Source organism: Dromiciops gliroides, chromosome 4 (assembly GCF_019393635.1).
Source record: "Dromiciops gliroides isolate mDroGli1 chromosome 4, mDroGli1.pri, whole genome shotgun sequence".
In the NCBI taxonomy this organism is placed as follows: Eukaryota; Metazoa; Chordata; class Mammalia; order Microbiotheria; family Microbiotheriidae; genus Dromiciops; species Dromiciops gliroides.
Window position 1 is genome coordinate 135019973 of NC_057864.1, and position 25527 is coordinate 135045499.

At 37.2% G+C, this 25527-nt stretch overlaps 1 protein-coding gene across 1 annotated transcript in view; it reads right to left on the bottom strand.

Moving 5' to 3' along the window:
- SDCCAG8 (SHH signaling and ciliogenesis regulator SDCCAG8) overlaps nt 1-25527 on the bottom strand; it is a 273954-nt gene that overhangs the window by 74223 nt on the left and 174204 nt on the right. Inside the window, 2 exon segments of the mRNA XM_044005377.1 lie at nt 19633-19658; nt 19660-19765. Coding sequence (XP_043861312.1) covers nt 19633-19658; nt 19660-19765 — 132 coding nt within the window.

Consider the following 25527-nt stretch of genomic DNA (forward strand, 5'->3'; position numbering starts at 1 on the left):
GACTTCTAGGGTTCCTTCTGACTCTGAGTTTCTATGATACTAAGAACTAGAGAAGTGAAATGATTTCTCCAAGGTCATGAATGGATTAGGATGATCAAAAAACGCTACTGAAATCAGAATATCAGAGAGGCACTATGTTGTAGTAGAAAGAGCAATGGTAATTGGCTCAGAAATCCCATTACTGGCTGTGTAATCTAAGGAGGTAAAGGACAAAGTTAAGGTCCTATATGTAGCAAAATATGCTAAAAACATTGTAAAGAGGACGCCATCAATTGGAGAATGGTTGAGCAAATTCTGGGCTGTGAATGTGTAGGCATACACACGGATTACAAATACTCAAAGGCAGACATAGAAGCTGGTTGGTCCAGTGCGTAGAAGAGTACCTGGCATAGAGTAGGAGTTTGAAAATGCTAGCTGATTTTTTTCTTTGTTATAAGGTTCCTGGGGGGTAGGGAGGGTATACTGGGAAAATATCATGCTATCAAAAACATAGACATTAAAAAATCTAAAGAAAAAAGTATCACTGTTATAAGAACAACCTGACAAGCCTCTCAAAATGTGTGAACCTTAGTTTTATTATTTTCAAAATGGGAATAAAATGACTTGTGTTATCTATTGTAAAGAGCTGTTGTGAAAAAAAACCTACTTAGCCTTAGGATGCCATGTAAATATTAGTTCTCATTATTTATCATTGCTATGATAAGAATAATAATTATTATTATTAACCTTTTTCTGACAGTTTTCTCAGAAGTTAGAGGAAGGAATGGGATCATCTGCTACTCCAGACTTAATTTTGACCAACATTAAATAATAGGTTAATGAAGTCAGGGAATTTTAGAAGAAGATTATATGATTAAATTGTTTGGTTATTAGGTTCTCCAATAACAACAACACAAAAATATTTGGCACAGTCAAACTTGTATCCTAGACTTTAGGAAAGTCCGTTTCAAACGTTTCAGAGAAATTATAAGCATAATCTCATGACCTAATATTCTCAATGGAAAATAGACTACCACAAAGGAAATCTGGCAATTCAATCACAAGTAATTCCTAGGGCAGTGAAATTGGCACAGTGAAGGGAGCCCCAGGCTTGGAGTCAGGAAGATGTGAATTCAAATCTGGCCTCAGACATTCAACTCATTTTGTGACCCAGGGCAAGTCACTTAACCCTGTTTGCCTCAATTTTCTCATCTGTAAGATGAACTGGAGAAGGACATGGCAAACACCTCCAGTATCTTTGCCAAGAAAACCCTAAATAGCGTTATGGATAGTCAGACATGACTGAAAAAACTGATCAACGACAGCAGCACTTCCTCTGAGGAAGAAAAGAGCAAGGTATCTAAAGAAAGCAATGTGCTTTCATAGGGAAGACATCCAAGGAATTCTCAGATCTGAAAAGGATGTATATTATTTTTTAAAAATAGAAGAAGGACTGAATAACTAGACAAATACAAAACAATAGCATAAGAATAATTTCAGGAAGACTAAAACTTGGAATGAGCTGAGGCTCAAGGAAAAAATGTAAACAATAAAAAGGGCTTTTTAAGGTATGTTTGGAACAGGAAAAATAAAAAGAATGGAATGTACTCACTGAAGTGTAAAGTTAATAGAAGTCTTAATAGCTCTCCCTCCTCAAACTTCTAACTTTTCTTATAGCACTTTCCCTGCACCTCCTCTTTTGCATTTATCTCTCTCCTTTCTATTACACCCCTCCCACACCTATTAAAGTAAACGCTCCCTTTAAGTTGTCTTTCCAATGTCTTGTGTAGTGCCTTGCATATAGTTAGCACTTAACAAATTTTTTAACTGAAATGGTTGTTGAATGGAAAGAAAATCAGACTAAACTCCAATGTTTCCTTTGTCTATCTTTTTTCAAATGAAGGATAATAATCTTTAAGCCAAAATCCTTGAAAAACATGGCTAAGAGGTAACCTAGGTTCAAGAAATATTAGCTAGATAGAGAACCTTGGCTGACCTAAGTGGGTTTATGTCAACTAGCCCAGGTGAATGACATTCTATGTTACTGAAAAACAAAATCTGCATGATATTAGAGAATTGCTGACTGTAACCTTTGAGGAATAGTGGAGAAGAGAAGAAATGCCAGAAGTCTGGAAATGGACATGTCCTAATTCTCAAAACGGGAAAGAGGTTTGATTCCGAGTTTGAGGTTCTTTTACTATCTGTGATCTCATCAATGTGGGTACTTCTAATCATGCAGATTCCCACTCCTTGCTGCCTCCTCCTCCTGTGTAATTCTTTCCCATTTCCCCAAAAATCTTTCCTAGAGGATCTACCTGATGGACTAAAGGTTATCCTGTCATTCTTTTACCAATGCAGCACTCAGGCTGTTCATCTGTTGCTCTCTCTGCAGGACTTCCCCAATCCGTTGCTGATCATATCAAATGTTAGAGTTTCACATCACAAAATAATTGTTGGTGAGATGCTACAGCCTACTTATGCCCACCACCTGCACGACTCTGATTTGGAGAGTACAAGGTTTGATGGTTTGTGGTCACATAGCAAGTATCACTGGAAGAATGTATCTGTTAAACTTGTGTTTTTAGTCAGGAATTCAGTAGTGTGCAATCACTGAAATTGATGCACAATTTCCCAACTGTAATCTAGCCTACCCTCTTACTCAGATTCAATTTTTTATGGTATGACTTAATATTCCGGGAATGTATTAATCTTGAATTTATTGTAATTCATGGTATAAGATGTTGGTCTAAACCTAATTTCTGCCTGGCTGCTTTCTAGTTGTTTTAGCATCTCTTGTCAATCGAATAAGTAATTCTTTTCTATGTAATCTGTGGTTTGGGGTTTATTCCAACACTCACTCATTGATTTCAATTATTTCTGATTCTTATTTTTCTAATTTATTCCAGTGATCTTCTTTTCTCTGTGTGTTTTTTTAATCAGTTCCACATAGTTTTGATAATTAATTCTTTATAATGTAGTTTGAAGTCTTGAAATGCTATTATCCTTTTATTACTACCTACTTTTTGCTATTTTCCTTGGTATTCTGGAGCTTTGGTTCCTCCAAATGAATTATTTTGTCAATCTCTATAGGGTATCACCTTCAGTAATTTTACTGACATAGCAAAAAAAATCTATGGATCAAATTTTGTAGTTCAGGCATTTTTATCATATTATTATTTCCCAATTTTTTTCTTTTTCTTTTTTTTCCAATTATTTTTTTAAAGTTTCTTTAAGGGTTATTTGGGGCAGCGAGGTGGTGAAGTAGATAAGAGTGCCAGGCCTACAGTCAGGAAGATTCCTCTTCCTGAGTTCAAATCTGACCTCAATTTCTAGCTGTGTGACCCTGGGCAAGTCACTTAACCCTGTTTGCCTCACTCAGTTCCTCATCTGTAAAGTGAGCTGGAGAAGGAAATGGAAAACTACTTCAGCATCTCTATTGAGAAAGTCCCAAATCGGGTCATAAAGATGCAAACATGACTGAAATAACTGAACAACAAGGATCATTTGTTTCAGCATCTATACAGATATTGACTATGATTTGGTAGGTTGACTCAGATATTTTAAGCATTTTGTCGTGATTATGAATTGGACTTCATTTTCTCTCATTGCTTCATAGATTTTGTTATTCCTATGTAGAAAAGCTATTGATAATTGAGTTTATTTTACATGTCCCCCGATTACTGAAGCTAATTAATTTTTTTCAATTACTTCCTTTGCTCTTTCTGTGGAATTGTCTAAGTAAACCTTCGTGTTATCAGAAAATATGGTTTTAAGGATTCTTTTGCTGACTTATGCTTTTAATATCTTTCACATGTCTTATTTATATTGCCAGCATTTCTAGAACTATGATAAAAAACAACAAAAGGGACAGAAGGCATACTTCCTTTACTCCCCCCCCCTTTTTTTTACTGATGAAACCTATTGTTTCCATGTTACATAAAATGCTAGCTTTGTTTTAAATAGATGCTTTTGTTATATTAAAAAGATCCTTCTATGTCTATACTTTAGACGTTTTAGCATTAATTAGTGTTGTACTTTGTCAAAGGTTGGGTTTTGGAGGCATCTATTGATATAATAATGTAGTTTGGGGTGTTTCTGTTTTAATAAGATCGGTTATGCTAGTTGTTTTTCTACTTTTGAACCATTTTTGTGTAGCTGATATCAATTTAACTTTATCATAATGAATGATTTTTTTGGATTGATTGCTGTAGTCTTTTTGGTAAGATTTTATATAATTTTTAAAAAATGATATTCACTAATGATACTATTCTATAGTTCTCTTTCTTAGTATTATCCTTCCCCAGTTTAGGTATCAGGAATATGCTTACCTCATCAAAAAGTTCAGTAAATGTTTTATTTCTCAATTTTTGTGACTAATTTGTATGAAATGGGTATTAATTATTCATTAAAGGTTTGAAAGAATTCTCCTGTAAAGGAGTTTTCTTTTTCCTTTGGTAGTTCTTTTACAGCTAATTCAATTTCCTTTTCTAAGATTATTTTATTTAATATATTAATATTCTTTTTAAAGTTACAAAAGTCATCCCTCTGGACTCTTCCTCCTTCCTTACTATCATTATCCAAACAGTTCCCAAGGCTTACTGACTCTTATTTCCACTACTTCTCACATCCATACCCTCCTTTCATTCACACAGTTAAAACCCTCACTTAGGACTATATCACCTCCCACCTGGTCTATTGCAATAGCCTCTTAATTGGTTTTCCTGTTTCAGGTCTTTCCTCTCTCATGGTATTTCTAAAGCCCAGGGCTAACAACATCACTTTCCTACTCAAAAAGTGAGTGTGGATCCCAATGGCCTCTATGATAAAAATAAAAATTACTCTGGGGTTTAAAGTTCTTCACTATATGGTTGCAGTCTATATTTCCAGGCTTATAGTGCTATACTCTTCTATACACCCTCTATATACCAGTTAAAAAGATCTCTCCTTGCTGTTTCCCCATACTCATCTGTGAGTGTTAACAGCATATATGTCCCCTAAACCTAGAATGCCCTTCTTTCTCACTTCTGTTTAATCTTTTGCTCAGGTCAGGAGCTACTTCCTAACACAGGCCTATCTTGATCATCTCTCTTGCTAAGCCCTCTGTCCAAGATTTTTTTTTTTACTCTATGCATTTAGTATTCATGTTATTTTGTTTGCTCCCAAGAGAAAGTAATCTCTTTAAAGAAACGAGTTGTTTTGTTTTTTTCTTTGTAACTAGTAAAATGCCTGGCACATAGTAGGTGCATAAAAATATTTGCTGAATATGAATAAAATTTAGTTTTGCTTCCAATTTTGTTCAATTACACATAATGCGGCTATGTAAACCTTTAATACACGGTTCTTTTTTGTATTTCACAACGATGTAATTATTGGTTCAAAGGGTATGATTATTTTCATAATTTTTACTATATTCCCCAAAAAAGATTGTATAAAATTGAAATTCTATCAGTAATGAATGTCAGAGTGCATATCTCTCTACACCCTGGCAAACAATGAGGATGATGGGACAGGGAGTTAGAAGAGATTATTATCCAAGCTGGTATCTAACCAAGCATTTTTCATTAATTTAAAAAGTAACGCCTTTTCTTTCCTGGCCTATCTTGGAAGGAGGGATAGAACACACCTAGTGTTGGATAACAACTTGATGGACTTGGAAGAATTAAAGGAATATAAGGCCAAAAGGATAAGAAAACAAAGGAGGTAAAGAATCATTAAAAGACAAGCCTAGTATCTGTGATTTCTCATCAATCTTTACTCCAAATTGAGTGGTCCCCACCTTTTATTTTATACAATTTTCAGTGCAAGCATTCCCACTGCTCATTAATCTGTATTCTTAATTATAATGTAATCATGCATTCCTAATTATGTCTTTCTTTTAAGAATTGGAAGGGAACTCAGAGGTCATTAAGTCCAATCTGCTCATTTTACAGTTGAGACTTAGATAGGTTAAGAGACTTTCTTATGGATCCACAATCAGTAAGCACAGAAGAAGGATGTGCACAGACTCCAGATTCCAAGCCCAGCACTATACTCTTAACATTACAAAATTCTGCTTCACGTGATTATATTAATGCTATAGAAATAGCACCTCTCTCAAGCACAAAATATTTCATTTATTTTTCTTGTGGCCTGTACTGCCCTCTTGCCAGAAATGGAAATCAGAGACAAATGTAGTGCCAATGAGCCATGGACACCTCCCCAGCAGAGCACCCTGGAACTTCAGATGGCTGCAGGTTCATTTTTGGGATAAAAGTCTAAACTAGAACGGGCCTGGGAGCCCAATAGCTACTCCATGTCTACTCTTGGGCTGGGTTAGTTCTTGATTCACAGATCTGCAAGTAGATTGATCAGTTCTTGGTCTGGCTAGGAGTTCAATATGACTAAAAAGACTTTGACTTGGTCTTGATACTCACTTATAGGGAATCTACATTTTTGTGTGAGATGAGGGAAGCATAATAAAAGAACCCATCCATCCATCCATCCATCCCTCTAACCATTCAACTATCCACTCACCCATCAATTCATTCATTCATCAATTCATACATCCCTCCAAAGGTTCTAGGCAGAAAGCATATCATTACCCTCTCCTACATTGAAGTAGCTATGAACTCAATCATCTGATCTTAAAACAGTCCTGAGGGCCTTTAGAGAGTTGGTGCAAGACTGAAAAGAGTGACTCAGGATATGCAGTAGCTTGGTGGTACTAAATGATGCATAGACATGGTAATGACTAATAATTCTACTGTGACATGAAAAACACCATCCAATTTCATGATGAAGACACTGGGATAAAAAGAGCAAACAATTTGCCTATGAAACAGAGAAAGCCTTTGAGTTGAGTTGGGAGGTGGGAAGAGGTGGTAAAAAAAAGGTGACATAAAGCCAAGGAATGACATTCTCCATGTGTAAGTAAAGAATGTTACATTGGATTAGATCCATGAACAATCCTCTATTTTGTTCCCCAAAGTGGCCTTAAGGGATTGTTCGTGGCCTTTCATGACATCATCCTCATAGGTTAGGAGACATCCACAAATCTCTTTAATAACCAGCTCTAATCCATTAATTTATCTAAATCCTCTTTTGAGCCTGTTTGGCTTTTCCACCTGCATGAGGTCTCATAGTAACAGGTCCCACTGTGACTTTGTGCAGGGAAATAGACAACTGGTTTCCCCACTGATAGGGACATGGTGCTCCAGAGCAGGCCCAGCTGTGCAGCACATCACATTGCAGCCTGTGTGAAAGTGACTTATACATAGTAGGCAAATAAATAAAGGGATTCAACCAGATGGTTTCTAAGGTTCTTCTTTGGGCTTCATCTATGAATTATGTTGGACTAAATTCTCCAGGATGAACAATAGCCTCCCCTCAACTCCCTAGCAAGGACATTCTGATGTTGACTGGTAAATGGTGATACAGATGTTATAATTGGCACATGGTAGCTGGACTATTATTTGCCCCTTTATCATAGCTTATGAGAACTATGCTGAAAGACCCTCTGTAGATTTAAGTGGGAAAACTGGTCCTAGGTAATTGAGACTTTTGCCATTACTTCAAGCTGACTTATCTGATTTTTAAATTTCCTCTGAAAGTAATGTAATTCTTATCTGCCTCCATCCCAGCTGAACTCCCATCCTGACCAGGTCTTGTTGCTAGGACAGACTTCTCCATCTCCCTGCCCTCCTTTCCTTGTTAGGTTGGTTCTAATAAGTCTTGTTGTCTGGAAAGAATTTTGTAAAGCTCAGCCAAGAGATAAATGGAAGTTATCAATCAGCATAAAACAAACACTGGACTGTGAGTCAGGAGACTTGATTATGGCTCTACCTACCATTACCTTACTATGTAATAGGAGGCAAATCACTTAACATCCCTTGGCCACATTTTCCTTTTTTCAAATGAGGGGGTTTGGCTACTATATATTTAAGGGCCCCTTCCAACTTTCAAATATGCCATGTTATTCAGTCTGGAAAGACAAGGTTATTTAGCATTCTTTTCAAACATTTGTTTTACTTTGAGATGTGACAAAGGAATAAAATGTTTAGGTAAAAATTGTCATAAGAATGCTATTAAGCAACCATATATTCTTAAGAACAATAAATTCAAGTGGCTGTGAATTTAAAGTCAATCCTTTCCTGAATTTCTTGCAGCTAACAACACCTAAAGTTTGGCTGAAATATTCATGTTCAAGACAAAGAAGATGGCATTTTGGACTAACCCATTTAAGGTCTTACTGATTTGCTTTTTACAAATGGGTTAGAAGCTACAGAAAGCAATAGATCTAAGAATAATAACATATAATGCCAAAAAAGTCTAAGTGATTTCTAGGTGAAAGCTTCATTTGTTTTGAACAATTCTTTTTTGAAGAGAACATAAACAAAGAGAAAATAAACCTAACAAAACAGAATTAACTTTGTGCTTAGAAGCAAATGGGTAGCAGAAAAAAATATAATCACAATAATGAGTCTTTATGGGGAAGGTAGTTTCTCAAGAAAATGTGTTTCCAAATCATCAGAAAATTATTAGTGATATTTTGCTTTAAATGATGCATGACGTATAATTCTTTTGATTTTAATCATGAATTAGACAGATAGATTTCTAAAGTGCCCATTATGCTACAAAAATATGCAAACTAGATTCATGTACAAAGGCAAGAGGCTCAAATAAGAATATACATTAGCTTTCCAAACAGCCATTTGCCATTTAATTTAGTATGACAGTGGGAAAATATAACATAAGTGTAATATTCAGTTTATATCCTGTCTTGGATTGTGTATCATCTTCAAGTTTGTTTTATGATTCAGCTATTCCAAGAGGCTGAAAATATGTCATTAAAAATTAATGTGTTATCCTACACAAACTACAAATATTTAAAAATGGGGATATAAATAAAAAATAATAAAAATAGCAAGCCAACTAATATTGAAGAAGGAGGAAGGAAGGGAAGAGGGAGAGAACAGGAGAGAGAGAAAGAAGGGGGGAGACAGAAGGAGGGAAAGAGGAAAAAAGGGTGAAAAAGAATGAGAATGAGAGAGAGAGAAAAAATGAGACATACACACACATACAGAGAGAGAGAGAGAGAGAGAGAGAGAGAGAGAGAGAGAGAGAGAGAGAGAGATTTTTAAAAATCCGGTTTCTATTCTAGACTGTGTATGGAAACAGACAGACACAGGAAACAGAAGCCAAATATGAGCTCAGCTCAGGCTCTGACAGGATTTGTTGTCTATATATCCATTATTTCACTCTATATTGCCTAATAAGATTTCCTCCAGCATGCGATAATTTCTAAATAACACTACAAAAATCACAACTATATAAAAATGATAGCATGAAAATGCTAAATTCTGGGTCCACTGACTTCTGCTATGGGGCTTTTGTGTAATGCAGGACATTGTAGAGCTGAAGCTTTGCCATTGCAGTATTCCATTTTCGAAGCCATACAGTTATATGCCTCTCCATCATCCCCTACACCTTCAACCTCTTTCCCCAACCATGACCTCATGTAAGAATACTTTTTTCCTTGAAAGCACTGTAAAATCTCAGTCTGAGTAATACATTTTTAGTATATTTCAAAAAAGCAATAATGAACTAGGACTGCCTTAATTTTCCAGCAGCAGAGGTGCCAAACACATCCCACAATCCTACGTAGATGCTTTTTTGAGCTCGCTTTTGTTATAAAGATCAGGATACATAAGACAGAATGGCACCACCTACCTTACTCTATTTCACCCCCTTTTCCTGTAAATGGGAAATTGACTGAAAGTCATATTCTTATCACACACAGTTATAGTGACATGGATGCCTCTACAACAAATTAAAACACAATGGAGCCATTCCATGCCAAAGATAATAAGGGAACTATTTTCAAAATAGGAAAGATTTGTTTAACATAGACTATAAAGACACCTCTTTGCATTAGAATGAGTGTCCTTCTTTATTGCATACTGATTATTTTCTATAGAATTTAAATTATACAGAAAATTATAATTGTGTCTAGCTTAGTGCAAATTGATTGTCCCAATTATTGAGAAAGGATCTGAATTTTAATGGTCTACTTTGCTGGACACATGCCAGGCAAATCAGCAAAAATTCCAATATCTCTAACTGTGGAGGTACTGGAAAGCGTTATACAGAGAAGGAAGGGTAGTTTGTTTGCCTGCTTGTTTTTAAATGAGCAAGCTTTTCTCAGGGATGAGAAAATCAGCCTTACTTCCTCTTAGGAAAGACTCTCTGACACAGCTCCTTTGGGTATTTAATTTCACTTTAAAAGCTGGCTAAATTCTGACTTGGGGAGAACTGGCTTTTGTAGGAGCAGTACCTTCTCGTTTGCAAAGCCAAACATTCTTTCTATCTCCAGACTAGGTTAGCCATGAAAAATCTGACCTCTTCCCTGAAGGTAGAATCCATATAAAATGCGGCACATATTGTGTTATGCAGACGTCGAGGAGGCAGGGTTGTTATTGCATTTCACTGGAGGGTCTGAGGGGCAGACCACCCCAGGTGCTGGCTGCAGACACAGCCGAGCCTCTTGGCTCAGAGTTCAAGCTCAACATATCTCATTTTTATAAATCCAATGCCTACAAAGGAAAATAAATCTCCTTCATATTTATAGTAACAGGAAAGAACAGACCTCTGTTGTCTTGTTACGCAGATGGTTCTAACGTTTTTATAGTTAAATTACAACCACTGATGCCCTAGGGATAGATACATCTGTCCCAAATCCTCTGGGATCCTCTCAACCTTAGTTACCAGAACCTTAGACAATATGAGTTTAAAAATCACCTCTGCTTAGCGATGTGATAAACTCCTTATACATAAGCAACAAAGGTGCAACATAGTTACTAATTTTAGGGGATTATGGAAGTGCCTATCAAAGCGACACATTTTCGTAACTGAAAAGACATGTTTTCATAATGCATCAACATTAAAAATGACCCCCCCCCAAAAAAAAGCATAGTAGAGGTTATCCATTTACAATCAGGGTAATGAATTGAAATTTCTGCTATCAAACATTGTTTTTGCTAAATTAAATTTGCAAGATCCTAAAGAGCTAAGCCAAATATTTAATAGTTTTATATAAGTGTAAAAAAGTGAGTTATTACTGAGGATCATGAAAGCAATGAGAAAGTAAGTGATGTAGACCTGGAAATATAACCAATGAGTACACTTGGTTTAGAAGTTTTACTTTACTAAATATTTCTTTCCTTGACACTGATTTTTGCTGGACATCAAAATATCCTTATCATTAAGCTGGTAGTTAGGAAAATTTTCTAGTATGCTTGTCTAGAATGATCTAACCTTCTTGTTAGTTCACAGAATTGTTTTTATAAACTTGATAATTCACCAAGATTCTACCCTTTATGAAGAGCAGACAAGTCTAACTCACAGCTTTTTGATAATTTAAGGTAAATTTAACTCAAAATTCACTTTTCTAAATATGAAAAGTCCATAAATTATGAGATCTTTCCCCCATCTTCAGCTACCTAAAAAAACAGAGAAAGCCATAAAAATTTTCCCTGCTTAATAATATGAGAAATCACTTAATAATATCATTATTATATGCCCAAAACTATTCCATGGTTATTATGATGGGTTTATGGGAACAGAAACTGCTACAAAATGACATTTTAGGTACTAAAAGCTCATATTTTTAATGCCCTTTTAATTTTAAAAAATCTCCATTTCTTCCCTTGGAAAGCTAAGAACAATAAGAGATAAGATGATGTGAAAAGAGGGGAGGGAAAGGCACAAAGAAGGTGCAGATAAATCTGGAGAACAGCATAATAATACCACATAAATTGTACATTTGGCATCTAAATACTAACTAATCCAATGTTCTGCCCTCACGATTTGCAAAGGACAGGCTGGTTGAGTTCCATTTAAGCAGCAAGTGTCAGTAATATATCATCTAGATGGATACCTACTTTATTTTAATGTCACATTTGGCTAGCAAATAAGCATTACAATTTACATTTGCTAGAAAAGAGTAACTCAAATGCCACTTTAATGCTTTCTTTTATAAGAGATGCCTTTAAAAACACCCTGTTCTAATCAAACTTGTACGTTTTCCTTCTGCAATAAGAAAGCACACAACTCTCCATTTTCATCTACACAAATACTGTTTGTTACCCTCTAGGAAAATAGCTTTTAAAAAGGAAGCTAATTTCAGAACTTTCTTGGGACCAGAAAGAGATGCTCACCTAAAACTGAGGTTAATCCATGCAAATCTCAGTCAGCATCATTTGCACTACATGATTAAGAAAAACAAAAAGGTCTAACTCTTTTTTCACCTCCTTTCCATAAATATACATTCTAATAAACAAAGACTGAATAAAACATTTATGTTGTTTTTTCCCTTCCAAAAGTAGCCAGATGTCAATTAGTCTGTTCAAAACTCCTTTCTTGAAATTAAAAAAACAAAAACACAACTATGTATATTCCACGGTATGCCTCCACTACCTACTAATGCAATAGATCTGCTACAAGCACTTGCTTTGGGAATTTAAACCTTCTCTGGACCATCAAAGTAGTGGTAAAACCCCACAATGCAGCCTTTTCCTGAAAAAGCCAATACCATTCTGGGCATTATTACTTTGAAGTTAGTAATTCTCCCTTTTTATTGGCTGATGTGTTTCCTGTCTGACAACTATAACTCTGTCCTCTCTAAAGTAAAAAACATATTCATGAGAATAATTAGCTTCAAATGTGTTGTCTCTAGCCTCTGACTATATCCTGGGACTGAAGGTCTCTAGATCAATCGATCAATCAATCAATCAATGCTCATTAAGTACCTACCTGTGTTAGCCAATAGGTATAAAATAAAACCCCAAAGAAAAACAATCCCTGCCCCATGTATATTTTTTCATTGTAGCTCTCGCTAAAAGTGGAATTATTTCAATTCCACACAAAGAACTGATTTTGCGGGGGGAGGTGGAAATCAAATACAGTATTTATCTTTGAAATCTAGTTTTCACGTATCTCATTAAGTAATTAAAAAAACTCTCAAAAACTAGCAAACTCAAAAAGGCCAACCAAAGGTCAAAAATGTGACAGTTATGCACTGTGGTACCATGAACACTGGCACTGGGGTCAGAAGGCTTGGGTCTGAATTCTAGCTCTGCTTCTTTTTGACTCTGGACAACTCACTGAAGCTGGACAACTTTCAATTTTTGCATCTGTAAAAGGAGGGCCATGGACTGACTGGAGGCCCAAGGAGGCCCCTTTCAGCACTAAGTCTTGTGATCCTACGATTAGCTGGAAGAAGAAAGAGAACACAATTTGATCACTCTATGTGACATTCTCATTGTTAAGTCAGGGAGGGAAGGAGAGGAGGCATGAAAAAGGGATAAAGAAAGGAGAGAGGAAAGGAGGGAGGGACTTCCTAAGCACCAGGTACAGTGCTAAGCTCCTGGGATACAAACAGAAGTAAAAATAAAGACAACCTCTGCCCTCAAGGAGCTTACATTCTAATGAGGGGAGACAATGTACAAAAGGAGGCTGGAAAGTGGGGGAAGAGGGAAATGAAAGTTCCCAGAACATGGTTTTGAAGTCCAGAAAGTGAGGAGAAAAGCCAGGAGAGAATGAAGATTGGCAGGCCTGGGCCCCTTTCCACAAAATGCAGGCCCCAGGAGGAACTCACAAATGGGAGGAGTTGCAGAGCTGTATATCTGTAGAGACAGCTGAATGTTCCAAAGCAAGGAGGCGCTAAGAGAAGCTCCAGGATGAGACAGCAGTTGAAGCATGCTTCTGAAGTCCAGAGAGTCAAGAGTGGAGCCAGGTATGGCCTTATAGTACATCAGGGTCTAGTCCCAGTGCTGCCATTTGACCAGCTGCTATGACCTTGGGTAAGTCATGTATCTACTCTCAGTCTCAGTTTCCTTATGTGTAAAATAAAGGAGTTGGAGTAGATTAGCTCTCATTCTGTGGTACTAAGAATGGGATATAATTCATATTTATGTAGTATTTTAAGGTTAATAAAACATTTTTATCACCACAATTCTGAGTGAAGGTGCTTTAAGTATTATATCAAGGAGGGTGCCCTGGAGTCGGCTCTATTTGGCTTGTGAAAGCCAACTGTTAAATTTTCAGAGCGAACATTTACACCTCAGAAATTGGCAAATGCTACAAATCAAGGCTTGATTTATTATTTTGTTAATAACGAAGATAAAACTTAAAATTGTGTGGGCATACATTTCTGTTCTCAGAGAGCCTGGTTGCTAAAACATTTATCAACACAGTCTTAATTATATTCCTTTCAACAGATGAGGAAACAAACTCAGGAGGGTCAAAGGATTGTCCACTGTCATAAAGCCTTAGAAGTTCAGAGTTGGGATTTGAACCGAGGTCTCCCTAACCAACATTTAACATTCTTTCCATTACATCATGTAGTGCCATAGGGACATTATATAAAATCATCTGATTACTAACTATGGTACAAGAGTCATCCAAAAACATTTATTTGGCATTGACTATGGAAATCTAGTATTAGCCCCTAAGGATAAATAGAAGGAAGTAGAACAAATACTTGCCCTCAAAAATCTTACAATTTAAAAAGAAAATGATCTATCATACATAAAAGATCATATGTATGTATGTATGTATGTATGTATGTATGTATGTATGATGTGTGTGTGTGTATATATACTCAGAGGATACTGAAATCAGTGGAACTGAAATTCTGTGAATGGACCAATGGAATGAATCTGGTTCAGGACTGTCAGAGAAGGGTATGTGCTGGAGGTGAATTTTAAGTGGAGTTTTGGAGGAAGAAGAGGGGGTAACAGCTCAAGGCTGGAGAGTACTGATCTCAAAGGAGTGCTTTTGCCTGAGATGGCTGTCTGAAGGAAAGGCAGACTCTGAACCAGCTCTTCCACACCTCCTCCAGAAAAACCCTAGAGTTTGCACCAGACTAAATAACGATCAAGAAATCCAAGGAGAAGCTATAGTAAGTGTCTTCTGCCCCAGAAGTGCACAGAAGCCTGATAGCCTTAGGAAGAGGAGCCAATATAAAACCAGGACTGCCATCCACTGCACAGCCTGTAAGGTTGATGTCTGGAGACAAAAAGAATGGAGGGCTCACTTAAGAAAGACTCAGAGTGGTCAGAAAACCCTAGGGTGAGAACCCTGCATGTGTCAGAGAGCTACAGCACCCAGTCAGCATATAGAGGCAGCTCTCTAGCTGGACCCAGTAAGCCAAAGACATCTGAGGTCCCTAACCCTTACAGAGAGATCCCTGAAGATCATAAGTGCTGAACTTCAAGATTCTGGGGTGTGCAACCCTGGCATGTGGAGGACAGCTCAAGGACTGAGGGTACTCAGGGTGAGACTAAGCAGAGCCTATTGCCCCACTCAAAAGTGAAGCAGATGGCAGAGCTCAGCCCTGCTACAAAACCTCAACTCAGAAACTAAAACTGGAGGGATGAGTAAATCAAAGAAAATAATGTTCACCCAGTATCAAAAGTTATTGTAAATCTAGAGATCCTCCCAAAGAAGGGGAAAATAACTCCATAACAACTATAAGTAGATAATCAAAGGGGGAAAAGGCTTTTCTATAGGTCTATACAAACGTTCAAATGAAATGAAGCAAGACATTTTAAAAATGAAATAAAAGTTCTTGAGGAAATAATTGGAAATAGAATAAATACCTCAGAAGAGAAAGTAGTAAACCTTACCCAATAAATAGGCTCCTTGCAAACCAAAACACACTTCCTTATTCTGAAGAAGGGAGTAAAAAGGAAAAGAACTAGAAATCAAGAGGGTGTCTTAGGGGGTAGCTAGGTAGCACAGTGGATAGAGCACTGGCCCTGGATTCAGGAGTACCTGAGTTCAAATCTGGTCTCAGACACTTGACACTTACTAGCTCTGTGACTCTGGGCAAGTCACTTAACCCCCATTGCCCCGCAAAAAAAAAAAAAAAAAAAAGAGGGTGTCTTAGATTGCCTCTTGTACAATTGGTGAATGGTTGAACAAATTTGGTTTTATTAATGTAATGGAATACTACTGTTCCATAAGAATGATGAAGTTGGGGCAGCTAGGTGGCTCAGTGGATAAAGCACCGGCCCTGGATTCAGGAGGACCTGAGTTCAAATCCAGCTTCAGTCACTTGACACATACTAGCTGTGTGACCCTGGGCAAGTCACTTAACCCTCATTGCCCTGCCCCCTCCCCCCAAAAAAGGAATGATGAAGTCAATTTCACAGAATCTTGGATAGTATGAACTGATGAAGAATGAAATGAGCAGAACCAGGAAAACAATTTATATAGTGACAACTGCAGTGTAAAGAAAAACAACTTTGAAAGTCTTAAGAATTCTGATCAATGTAATGATCAATCTTGCCTCTAGAGGACCTATAATGCATATTTTTCACCTCCTGACCAAGAAGCAATAGACACAGGTGTAGACATACATTTTTGGATATGGCCACTATGTGGATTTGTTTTATTTGACCATGTTTATATTTTAGAAGAATTGTTTCCCCCTCCTTTTCTTGGTATTTAGTTGAGGAAGTGGAGAAAAGGCAGGACAGTTGGAAGATCTTTTAAAATGCCAAAGAGAATAGAAAGAAATTCCGAAGGAAGCACAGACAAGTAGGACAATTTCCAAAGTAATATGTAGATGTTATATGCTTTTAAAAAAGCAAGTGGTATGAAATAAAGATTCACAGTTTAATAGAAAAGCTTCTTTTTTCTGCTGTAAGGAAATGTTCTTTTTTTGCTATTTAAGTTCAGAATAAAAAAATGATAAAATATATCATCTCACAAGGGGAAAAAAAGATTGGAGGGTACCTCAAGCAGATTGGTAGTGACACCTACAATATGTAGATAACTGAAGTAACCCTTAGGGTATGACAGTCAAGTACTGTAAGACTCCATTGGTGTTCAAGATGGGATATGACAGGAGATGAACATAGTTTAATTTGGAGGTTGGGAGGGCAAAAAGCAAGGGGTTTAGGGAAATAAGAAACGTTAGAAGAAATTTGTGAAGTTCATAAGCAAAGACTAGTAATCAATGGCTTAGTGTCACTAAGAAATAGCTGAGAAAAACTGTGACAGATGTAGGTAACATGCTGAGAGGAGTCTCACAAGGACTGATCTGAGATAGATATTATTTACTGCTTTTATCTATGATACGGATTAAAGAATTGAGAATATGCTCATTATGAATGCAGGCACACTAAGCTGGGTGAAGATGTTAACAGCTCAGAAGACAGAAATAGAATGAAAAGTGACTGTAACAAATTTGATAAATTATTCACCAAAACCCCAAGATACTGTTCAATACTTTAAGTGAAATATTACAAGTTAAAAATTCAATAAACTTTGGGGCCAGAAATAAGCTACATAAATGTAGATAGGAAAAGATAAGTATAGCATAAATCCCATTCCCTCAGTGCAGTTGATCTCAAGTAGATGGTGGGAAGGAAGAAATCAGGGAAAAGTAAACTGGTTTGAGAACAACCCTTCAAAGCACAGTTCAGATTCCCTCAACACCAGTTTTTCAAAGACTTGAAATTACCTTGTATTTATTTCTTAGTGTGTCTGTCATATTGCCCCAGTTAAATGTAAGCACGAAGATGGCTAGGACTGGTCTCTTTTTCATTTTTGTATGCCTAGTACCTAGCAAAATGCCTTGACATAGTAGGTGTTTAAAAATCATTGCTGTATTTGTGAGATGAATCTGAAGACACATACTTTGAAAGTCTAGCTCTTCTTATTACCTACAGGATCTTGGGCAAGTCACTTCTCTCTGGGCATCAGCTGCCTCACTGAAAAATTAGGGAGTCCTACTGGAAGGACCCTACTTGCTCCTTCCAGGTTTAAATCTTATAGTTGTCACAAAAATCCATCTCTTGAACACCAACAATTCTCTAGTAATGTTGCCTGACTGTGTAATAACCCAAAGGGTAGTAGAAAAAATACACAGAGGTCATAAGCAGCAGGTTACTTTTGCATGAAAAGAGTATTAAAAGACATATCTGAAGATGTACTTAAAAGGTGGGCTGGGTATCTAGCAAGAATGGTAGATAGGAAATAGACCGAGTGGGGCATTGTCATATTTGGGGTATCAAAAGAAATATGAAGAAAACTTTCACATACTGGGAATTCTATAAAGAACTTATGGGAGGGGCAGCTAGGTGGCACAGTGGATAAGGCACTGGCCCTGGATTCAGGAGGACCTGAGTTCAAATCAGGATGAGACACCTGATACTATCTGTGTGACCCTGGGCATTGCCCTGCCCCTCAAAAATTTATGGGAAAACATGGGCAAGAATCACATAGGATGAGGATGAGAAGTGGTGGAAGTAATGGAATCTACATCAGGTGGGTAGAATACCCATACTGATAGAATCATGAATTTACCAAAGTACCATGTTAAAAGCACTGTGCTAAGCCGTGGAGATGCAAAGATGAAGTCAATCACAATCCCTATCCTTAAGGAGTTTATAAATTAGTTGGGAATGAAACATACAAAAAGTATTATAAATTATACTAGATACTATATTAAGCCCTGGAAAGAATAGAAGACGAGATCCAGAGAGGAAAGAATCTCATTTACTTCGGTATATCAATAAGCTATTATGAAAGAGTGACGCAAAGATCAAATTACTGTTAAATAATTTTAAACTTTGAGAACATCGATTTTGTTTTGTTTTGTTTTGTTTTTGTGAGGCAATTGGGGTTAAGTGACTTGCTCAGGGTCACACAGCTAGTAAGTGTCAAGCGTCTGAGGCCGGATTTGAACTCAGGTACTCCTGACTCCAGGGCCAGTGCTCTATCCACTGTGCCACCTAGCTGCCCCAAGAACATTGATTTTTAAAAAGTCATTTGATATGAACATAAAATAACTAATTTATTTACTTTTGGAGACATTTGGGGTTAAGTGACTTGCCCAGGGCCCCTTAGTTAGTAAATGTCAGAGACAGATTTGAATTCAGGTCCTCCTGACAACAAGGCTGGTGCTTTATCCATTATGTGCCTAGCTGCCCCTAAATAACTAATTTAAAGAGATAATTATGATAGCCATGACAAAATTTATATAGTTCTTTAAAAATATATGTTATCTCACTAGAGCATCATAACAACCTGGGGTAGATAGGCACTTTATACAATATTCACCATTTTACAGTGAAAAAAGTTAAGTGGTTTGCTTTTGACCACAAAGGTGGGATTTCAATCAATGTCTTCTTGACTCCCAATCCAGCACTCTCTCCACTATCGCCCAAATAAAAAGCATGCTTGTTCAAAAGAAAACAAAGCAAAAAGAAAACAAACCTGCTACTACATAGAAAAGCACATGTGGTCCACATCAAAATGGGCTTATCCCAGTAAACTATCTTATAAAAATAAATAGACAGAAAATAAAAAGAACAGAATTGATCCAATGAACAACAGATAAATAATAACTTATAAAAGTACTGCATACTGAGTATTATTCTAAGTTTAGAGAGTAATGAAAAATGAAATTGAATTCCTATTGTTGTATAGGAAAAGAATAGCCTAAGCATAGGCAAGCAAATCAAATTACGGCAATGATCATGTGATGCCTTCCTCCAAATATAATGAGCATGGTATCCAACTGTTCCTCAAGCGCCATCTTGTTTTCTCCAAACATAACAAGGGAGATGTAATGTGTGGGGATTGACTGATAGAACTTATTACCTTAGCTTCATTCTCTCGTGTACTTTTTCCATGCTGGATACACTGATCTTCCAATTCATTATTTCTTTTCTGCAGCTTTCCCAGTTTGTCCATCATGTATTTGTTTTCCTCAGTAAGATGGGAAACTTCACACCTAGAGAAGTAGAATCAGAAAAGCTTTTGTATTCTACCTTGCCTTCTTCTAGCAGATACTCCCGATATTAACATACACTCCATACTTTAAATACTTACATCTACATAAAAAACCACCACCTGAGAAGACAAATGATATATTGAAAACATTAGTGGAAATTATAATGCCTAGTAAAGTTCTTTGTTGTCTCTAGACATAAAAATCCTGGCTGGTTGGACAAATGGATAAAGTACTTACTCTAAAATCTGTCTGTATCAGCAAACATGTCAGTTGTGATTATGACTTCATCTCTTCCCTTTACATTTAGTAAATAAGTGTCACCAGACCTAATTTCTAGAGCAATAAGTTTTGAAACTCATCGAAGAAACACATTGGCAGTTCTCAAAATGATGAACATTCTTAAAGTTTTCTGTTAAATGGATTCCTGCCTTGAGACAATATTTTTGGAGAAAACGAAAATTCACTAAGCTTGAACTATTTTTCTAGGTCAGGAAAAGAATTTAGATTTGTCCTAGACAACCTTACCTCATGAATGACTTCCTCCTATCACATAATATTAATAATATTTGTTCGGCAAACTCCCAGTGAAGTAATACCTTCTAATAGCATATATCGGCAACTCTTGTACAACTTAGAGAACTAGGTAAAGAACAGCCCCAGGGGGGACGGGCAGTTGATCTTGGAATCAGGAAGACTTAGGCTGGAGACAGTCTCTGACCCATCCTGGCTATTTGACTCTGGGCAAGTGGCTTAATCTCTCAGGGAGCCAAACAGCTCTCTAAGACTCTAAGAGGTAGAGTTGGTGTTGATCTACAGTGCAGGAGTGACAGAAGAATTTTTCCTCACCTGATGCCATTGGAACCATAAGTCTATCACATAAATAATGATGATGATAATAATGATAAATATACAGTAAAGTGAACATCAAATAATAAGAATATACATATTATTATATTAATATAATTACTATCACTATAGCTGACTTTATATAGAACTTTAAAGTTTACATTGTTTCATTTCAGGCCCATCATCTCCAGTCATCTTGATACATATCTTGCACTGGACCTAAATGACTCCAGAGGAGAAAATGAGGCTGGTGACTTTGCACCAGCCCTCCCTCACTTAATTGGATTCACTGCAGTCATGACATCACTTCCCATGTCATTGGTCCTCTTCCAGAATAAAGGATGAACAACAAACAACAATGATTTCATTTAGCCCTTAGAACAACATTGTGAGATCAATATTATATTCCTATTTTATAGATATATCACTTTGCCTCTTTTAATCATACTTCAAAACTCAATTAAAACCCAACTTACCTGTTCTTTAAAATGCCAATATACTTAGTATTTGAACCCCGTCCCCTCCTCTTCCATTCCCTTTAAAAGAGTTTGTTTCTTATATAACCCGATTTTTATCTGCTTTTTTCTTAATTAGACTATAAAAGTTGAAACAATAGTTGCATTCTAAATAACAGCTAACAATAGTGGGCATTTATATAGGACTTTAAGGTTTGCTTTACACTTATTATCTCATTTCATCTTCAAAACAGTGTTGGCACTATTATTAGTGCCATTTTACAGATGAGAAAACTGATGTAGAGAGAGGTGAAGTGACTTGGGTGAAAGTGAAGTAGAAGTGAATTAGAATTTAAACGCAGGTCTTTCTGACCCCAAGTCTAACAGTCTATCCACTGAGCCATTTTGCTGTCTTGAGAGTGATCTATTCGGTTTGGCTCAAGACTTCTATTTTAGCTCTGTGCTATATGCTCTGAAGAGAAATTTCCATTCATAAATGGTCCAATAAATTAAGAAAACACTCACTTGGAATTCTGGTTATTATAATGAAATCAACCACCTTTCTCAGAGCCTTTATTGTTCCATCCATAAAATGTCAACTAACTGAAGGAACCTTTCCAGGAAGATAAGAGGATTTAGAGACAGAAGGGGCCTTGGGGAATCATCTAATCTAATCCTCTCATTTGCAAAATGAGGGAGAGAAGAGAACAAGTTCTTGGGCTTTACAAATAGTATTTCATTTGAGATTAACAACAATCCTGTTGTGTGGTATTATTATCATCCTCACTTTACAGTTGGGGAAATGAAGGCAGAGGGAAGTCAAGTGACTTGCCCACGATCACCCAGCTGGGTAAGTGTCTGATGCACAATTTGAACTCAGGTCTTCATATTTTAAGACCTAGTACTCTGCACCACCTAGATGGCTATGAAATGAGAAACTAAGAGCTAAAATCCTCTCCCAAAGTCCCACAGATAATAGAGCCTGGTGTTCTTGCCACTTCGTTAATATCTTATTCTCAAAATACTGTTGCAAATTTTACCAAGTGTTTAGAGGCCCCTTTACTTAGGAATGGATAGAATATAACATCTAAAAAAGAAATGAAGGGTTTTGTCTAGTTTTTTTGTTTGTTTGTTTTTGTTTTGCAGGGCAATTGGGGTTAAATGACTTGCCCAGGGTCACACAGCTAGTAAGTGTTAAGTGTCTGAGGTCAGATTTGAACTCAGGTCCTCCTGAATCCAGGGCCGGTGCTCTATCCACTGTGCCACCTAGCTGCCCCTCAGGGTTTTGTCTAAAAAGAAAAAAAAATAAAGCTTTTCTAAAGTAGAAAGAAAAGATAAAACTTATGAAATCCTTACTTTATTCACAAGAACTCAGATTTGTTAAAAATATTATGAATTAATTTTTTTGCTTCTAAAAACACATGAATGATTACATAATACTGGTGTGACATTACTTTAAGGACAACCCTTTTTAATTTTATAAGGGAGGAAGATGTTGATGAAGGGGGTACTCCATCAATTTGTGCGTATCTCTCTCCCTATGATAAGGATAGATATTGGTATTTTGTTTAGAGGACCACTGACAACTTTTAACTAGTTTCCAGTTACTAGCTTCCTGATTGGTTTCCAGTAAGTGAGCCTGCCCTCTAAGAAGACTGGCTGTCTGGAATTTAGGGTATGTGCTCTCCAAGGCCATTCTTCTGTGCTAGTCTATAAAGGAGAGCAAGATCTCATTCTCTGACCTTTTCCTTTTTATCTTTTCCCTGTATGGAAGTCAGATAAGTCCGGATAGCACATTGGCCCTATATTGGGGGGAAACTGAGATAGTGAGCAGGAAAGTATGCATATACAATATCCTTGTGTGACACTGGGCAAGTTACTTATTCTCCCTGGGCCTCAGTTTCCCTATACATAAAATGAGGAGTTTGGGACTAAATATTATTAGGGCTCTAGATCTGTGATCCTCTCCATTAGGAAGTGGTTAAGGAAGGGCCAGCATGAGGCACAAGCAGGTATTTTCCAAGAGCTTCCTGAACCCATGTCAGAAAACTGAGTTGTTTTTTTTCTGTAGAAACATGCAGAAGAAACAAACATATTCATGCCCATGTGATCTAAGAAGCTCAGAGATAACGTTCCTGAATCCCAACTTACTGTTCAGGGGTCAGAAATCTGCCTCTGCAAACTTCTAGCCATTACTCCCACTTCGGTTTAATCTTCTGGGCTTCAATATCCTAGACTTTGGCCCAAGATGAGGGATTTCCTGAGTAGCTTCATCCTTGGGAGTTGTCTTATGGATGATCCCACATTTGAGAATTTAGAGACCTGACCCTCTAGAGAGAAGGGGACTTCCTTAATAGCATGCTTCATGGAAAAAGAAGAGATGTCCCCCAAGGTTGCTGGGTGAAGAGGACCCCTGACATGGAGAGAGGCAAGGGACCAGGACCTTTCCATCGCCCATAATTACAATGAGTAATTCAGACAGTGCATATAGGCCTGATGGGAAGGGCTGTTGCTTACTTAGCTGTCCCACAATATGAATGCTTTCTCTGGGGAGCTCAGGGGCTATTTGAAAACTTTATGTGTTTTTTATATCTATTTATGGGCTTCTGAGAGTCCTTTGTATATTCTTCATGTTCCATGGGGTTAAATAAAGACAACTGCATAGCTGATTTGCACTTGTTATCTTGAGTGCTTATATAAGAGCTACAACCCTGCTACCCCATTCAGGGACACCTAGACAGAAAATATATGCATCCACCCACTTCTCTAAGTTTTAATCTCTTGCTATCTACTGCCTCCTTTCCTGTTGCCTATAAACTGGTCACATTTCTCAAATTCTTTTTTTTTTTGGTGGGGGAATGAGGGTTAAATGACTTGCCCAGGGTCACACAGCTAGTAAGTTTCAAGTGTCCAAGGCCAGATTTGAACTCAGGTCCTCCTGAATCCAGGGGCTGTTGCTTTATCCACTGCGCCACTCAGCTGCTCCCTCTCACATTGTTTTTAAAAAAATTCTTCATTTGAGTCTATCATCCCTACAAGTAATGAACCTTCCAAAGTTGTTGTGAGAATAAAATGAGATAATATTTATAAAGTGCTGGCTATTATTCTATATTTCTCCCTTTCATAGCATAACCAAACTACTAGAAAAAAGACATTTTCTCCACTTTCTCTCTTTTCACTCATTTTTCAACCCTTATGTATTCTGGCTTCTGATCTTGTCAACTCTCAACTAAGATGGTCAAATTCAACGGCCTTTTCTCAGTTATCATCTTTCCTGACCTTTCTGTAGTGTTTGAATACTGCTGACTATCTTCCCTCTCTCTGGGTTTTCATGATGCTATTTTCTCTTGGTTTTCATCTTTCCTGTTTGGCTATTCCTTCAGAGTCAGGGACTCCTGAATCCAGGGGCTGTTGCTTTATCCACTGTGCCACCTAGCTGCCCTGTGATATTCCCTTCTTTCAGCAACATCCATACCTTTCTACTGGCCATCCTTTATAACAAGAATCTACTCCTTCCTCACCTCCACCACATATCAACTAACTCTTCTATCACAACAGTTCATACACCACTGCCTTCTATATTGAAGATTTTCCTGATTCTCCCCAACTGCTAGTGTCCTCCGTTGCAGATAATATTATACTTAACTGCTTCACATTTATTTGCATTTAATTTCTTTATATACTATATATATATATACTTGTCTCTCCCATTAGATTATTTGTTTGTTTGTTTATTTTTGAGGGGCAATGAGGGGGTTAAGTGACTTGCCCAGGGTCACACAGCTAGTGTCAAGTGTCTGAGGCCAAATTTGAACTCAGGTCCTCCTGAATCCAGAGCCGGTGTTTTATCCACTGCCAGTGCTTTATCATGTGCCACCTAGCTGCCCCCTCTTCCATTAGATTATAAGATTTTTGAGAGGAAGGATTATTAGTACAGTGTCTTTGTCAGTCAATAAGTGCTTGCTAATTAACTGATGATCTCATCAGTTGATCATTTTTCTGTTGGAGGACACTCAGATTTATGTATCTAGCCCTTCTCTCTCTCTCTCTCTCTCTCTCTCCCCCTCCCTCCCTCCCTCCTTCTGTCCCTCCCTCTCTCCTCTTCCTCTCTCTCCCCCTTCTCCTCTCCCTCCCCCCAACCCTGTACTATCCCCATTAGGACCATGGCCACAAAATGGAAAGCACTTAATGCTTTTTCATTAATTTATTCACTAATCTACTACAAATGCTTATTTGATAATCCAAATCAATTTAGTTAGGTTTAAAAGAGTACTGGGATTAGAATCAAGAAGATGGAGATTAAAATTCTGACTCTTATACTTACTAGCTATTTGACCCTGGATCACTTAACATTTATGAGTTTCATTCAATTCCCTAGGCCTAAATCTACTAAAACAAAGATGGGTTGTAATCTGCCTCATGGAAGAGAACTACTCAAGTGGACATAATCATAGATCATTG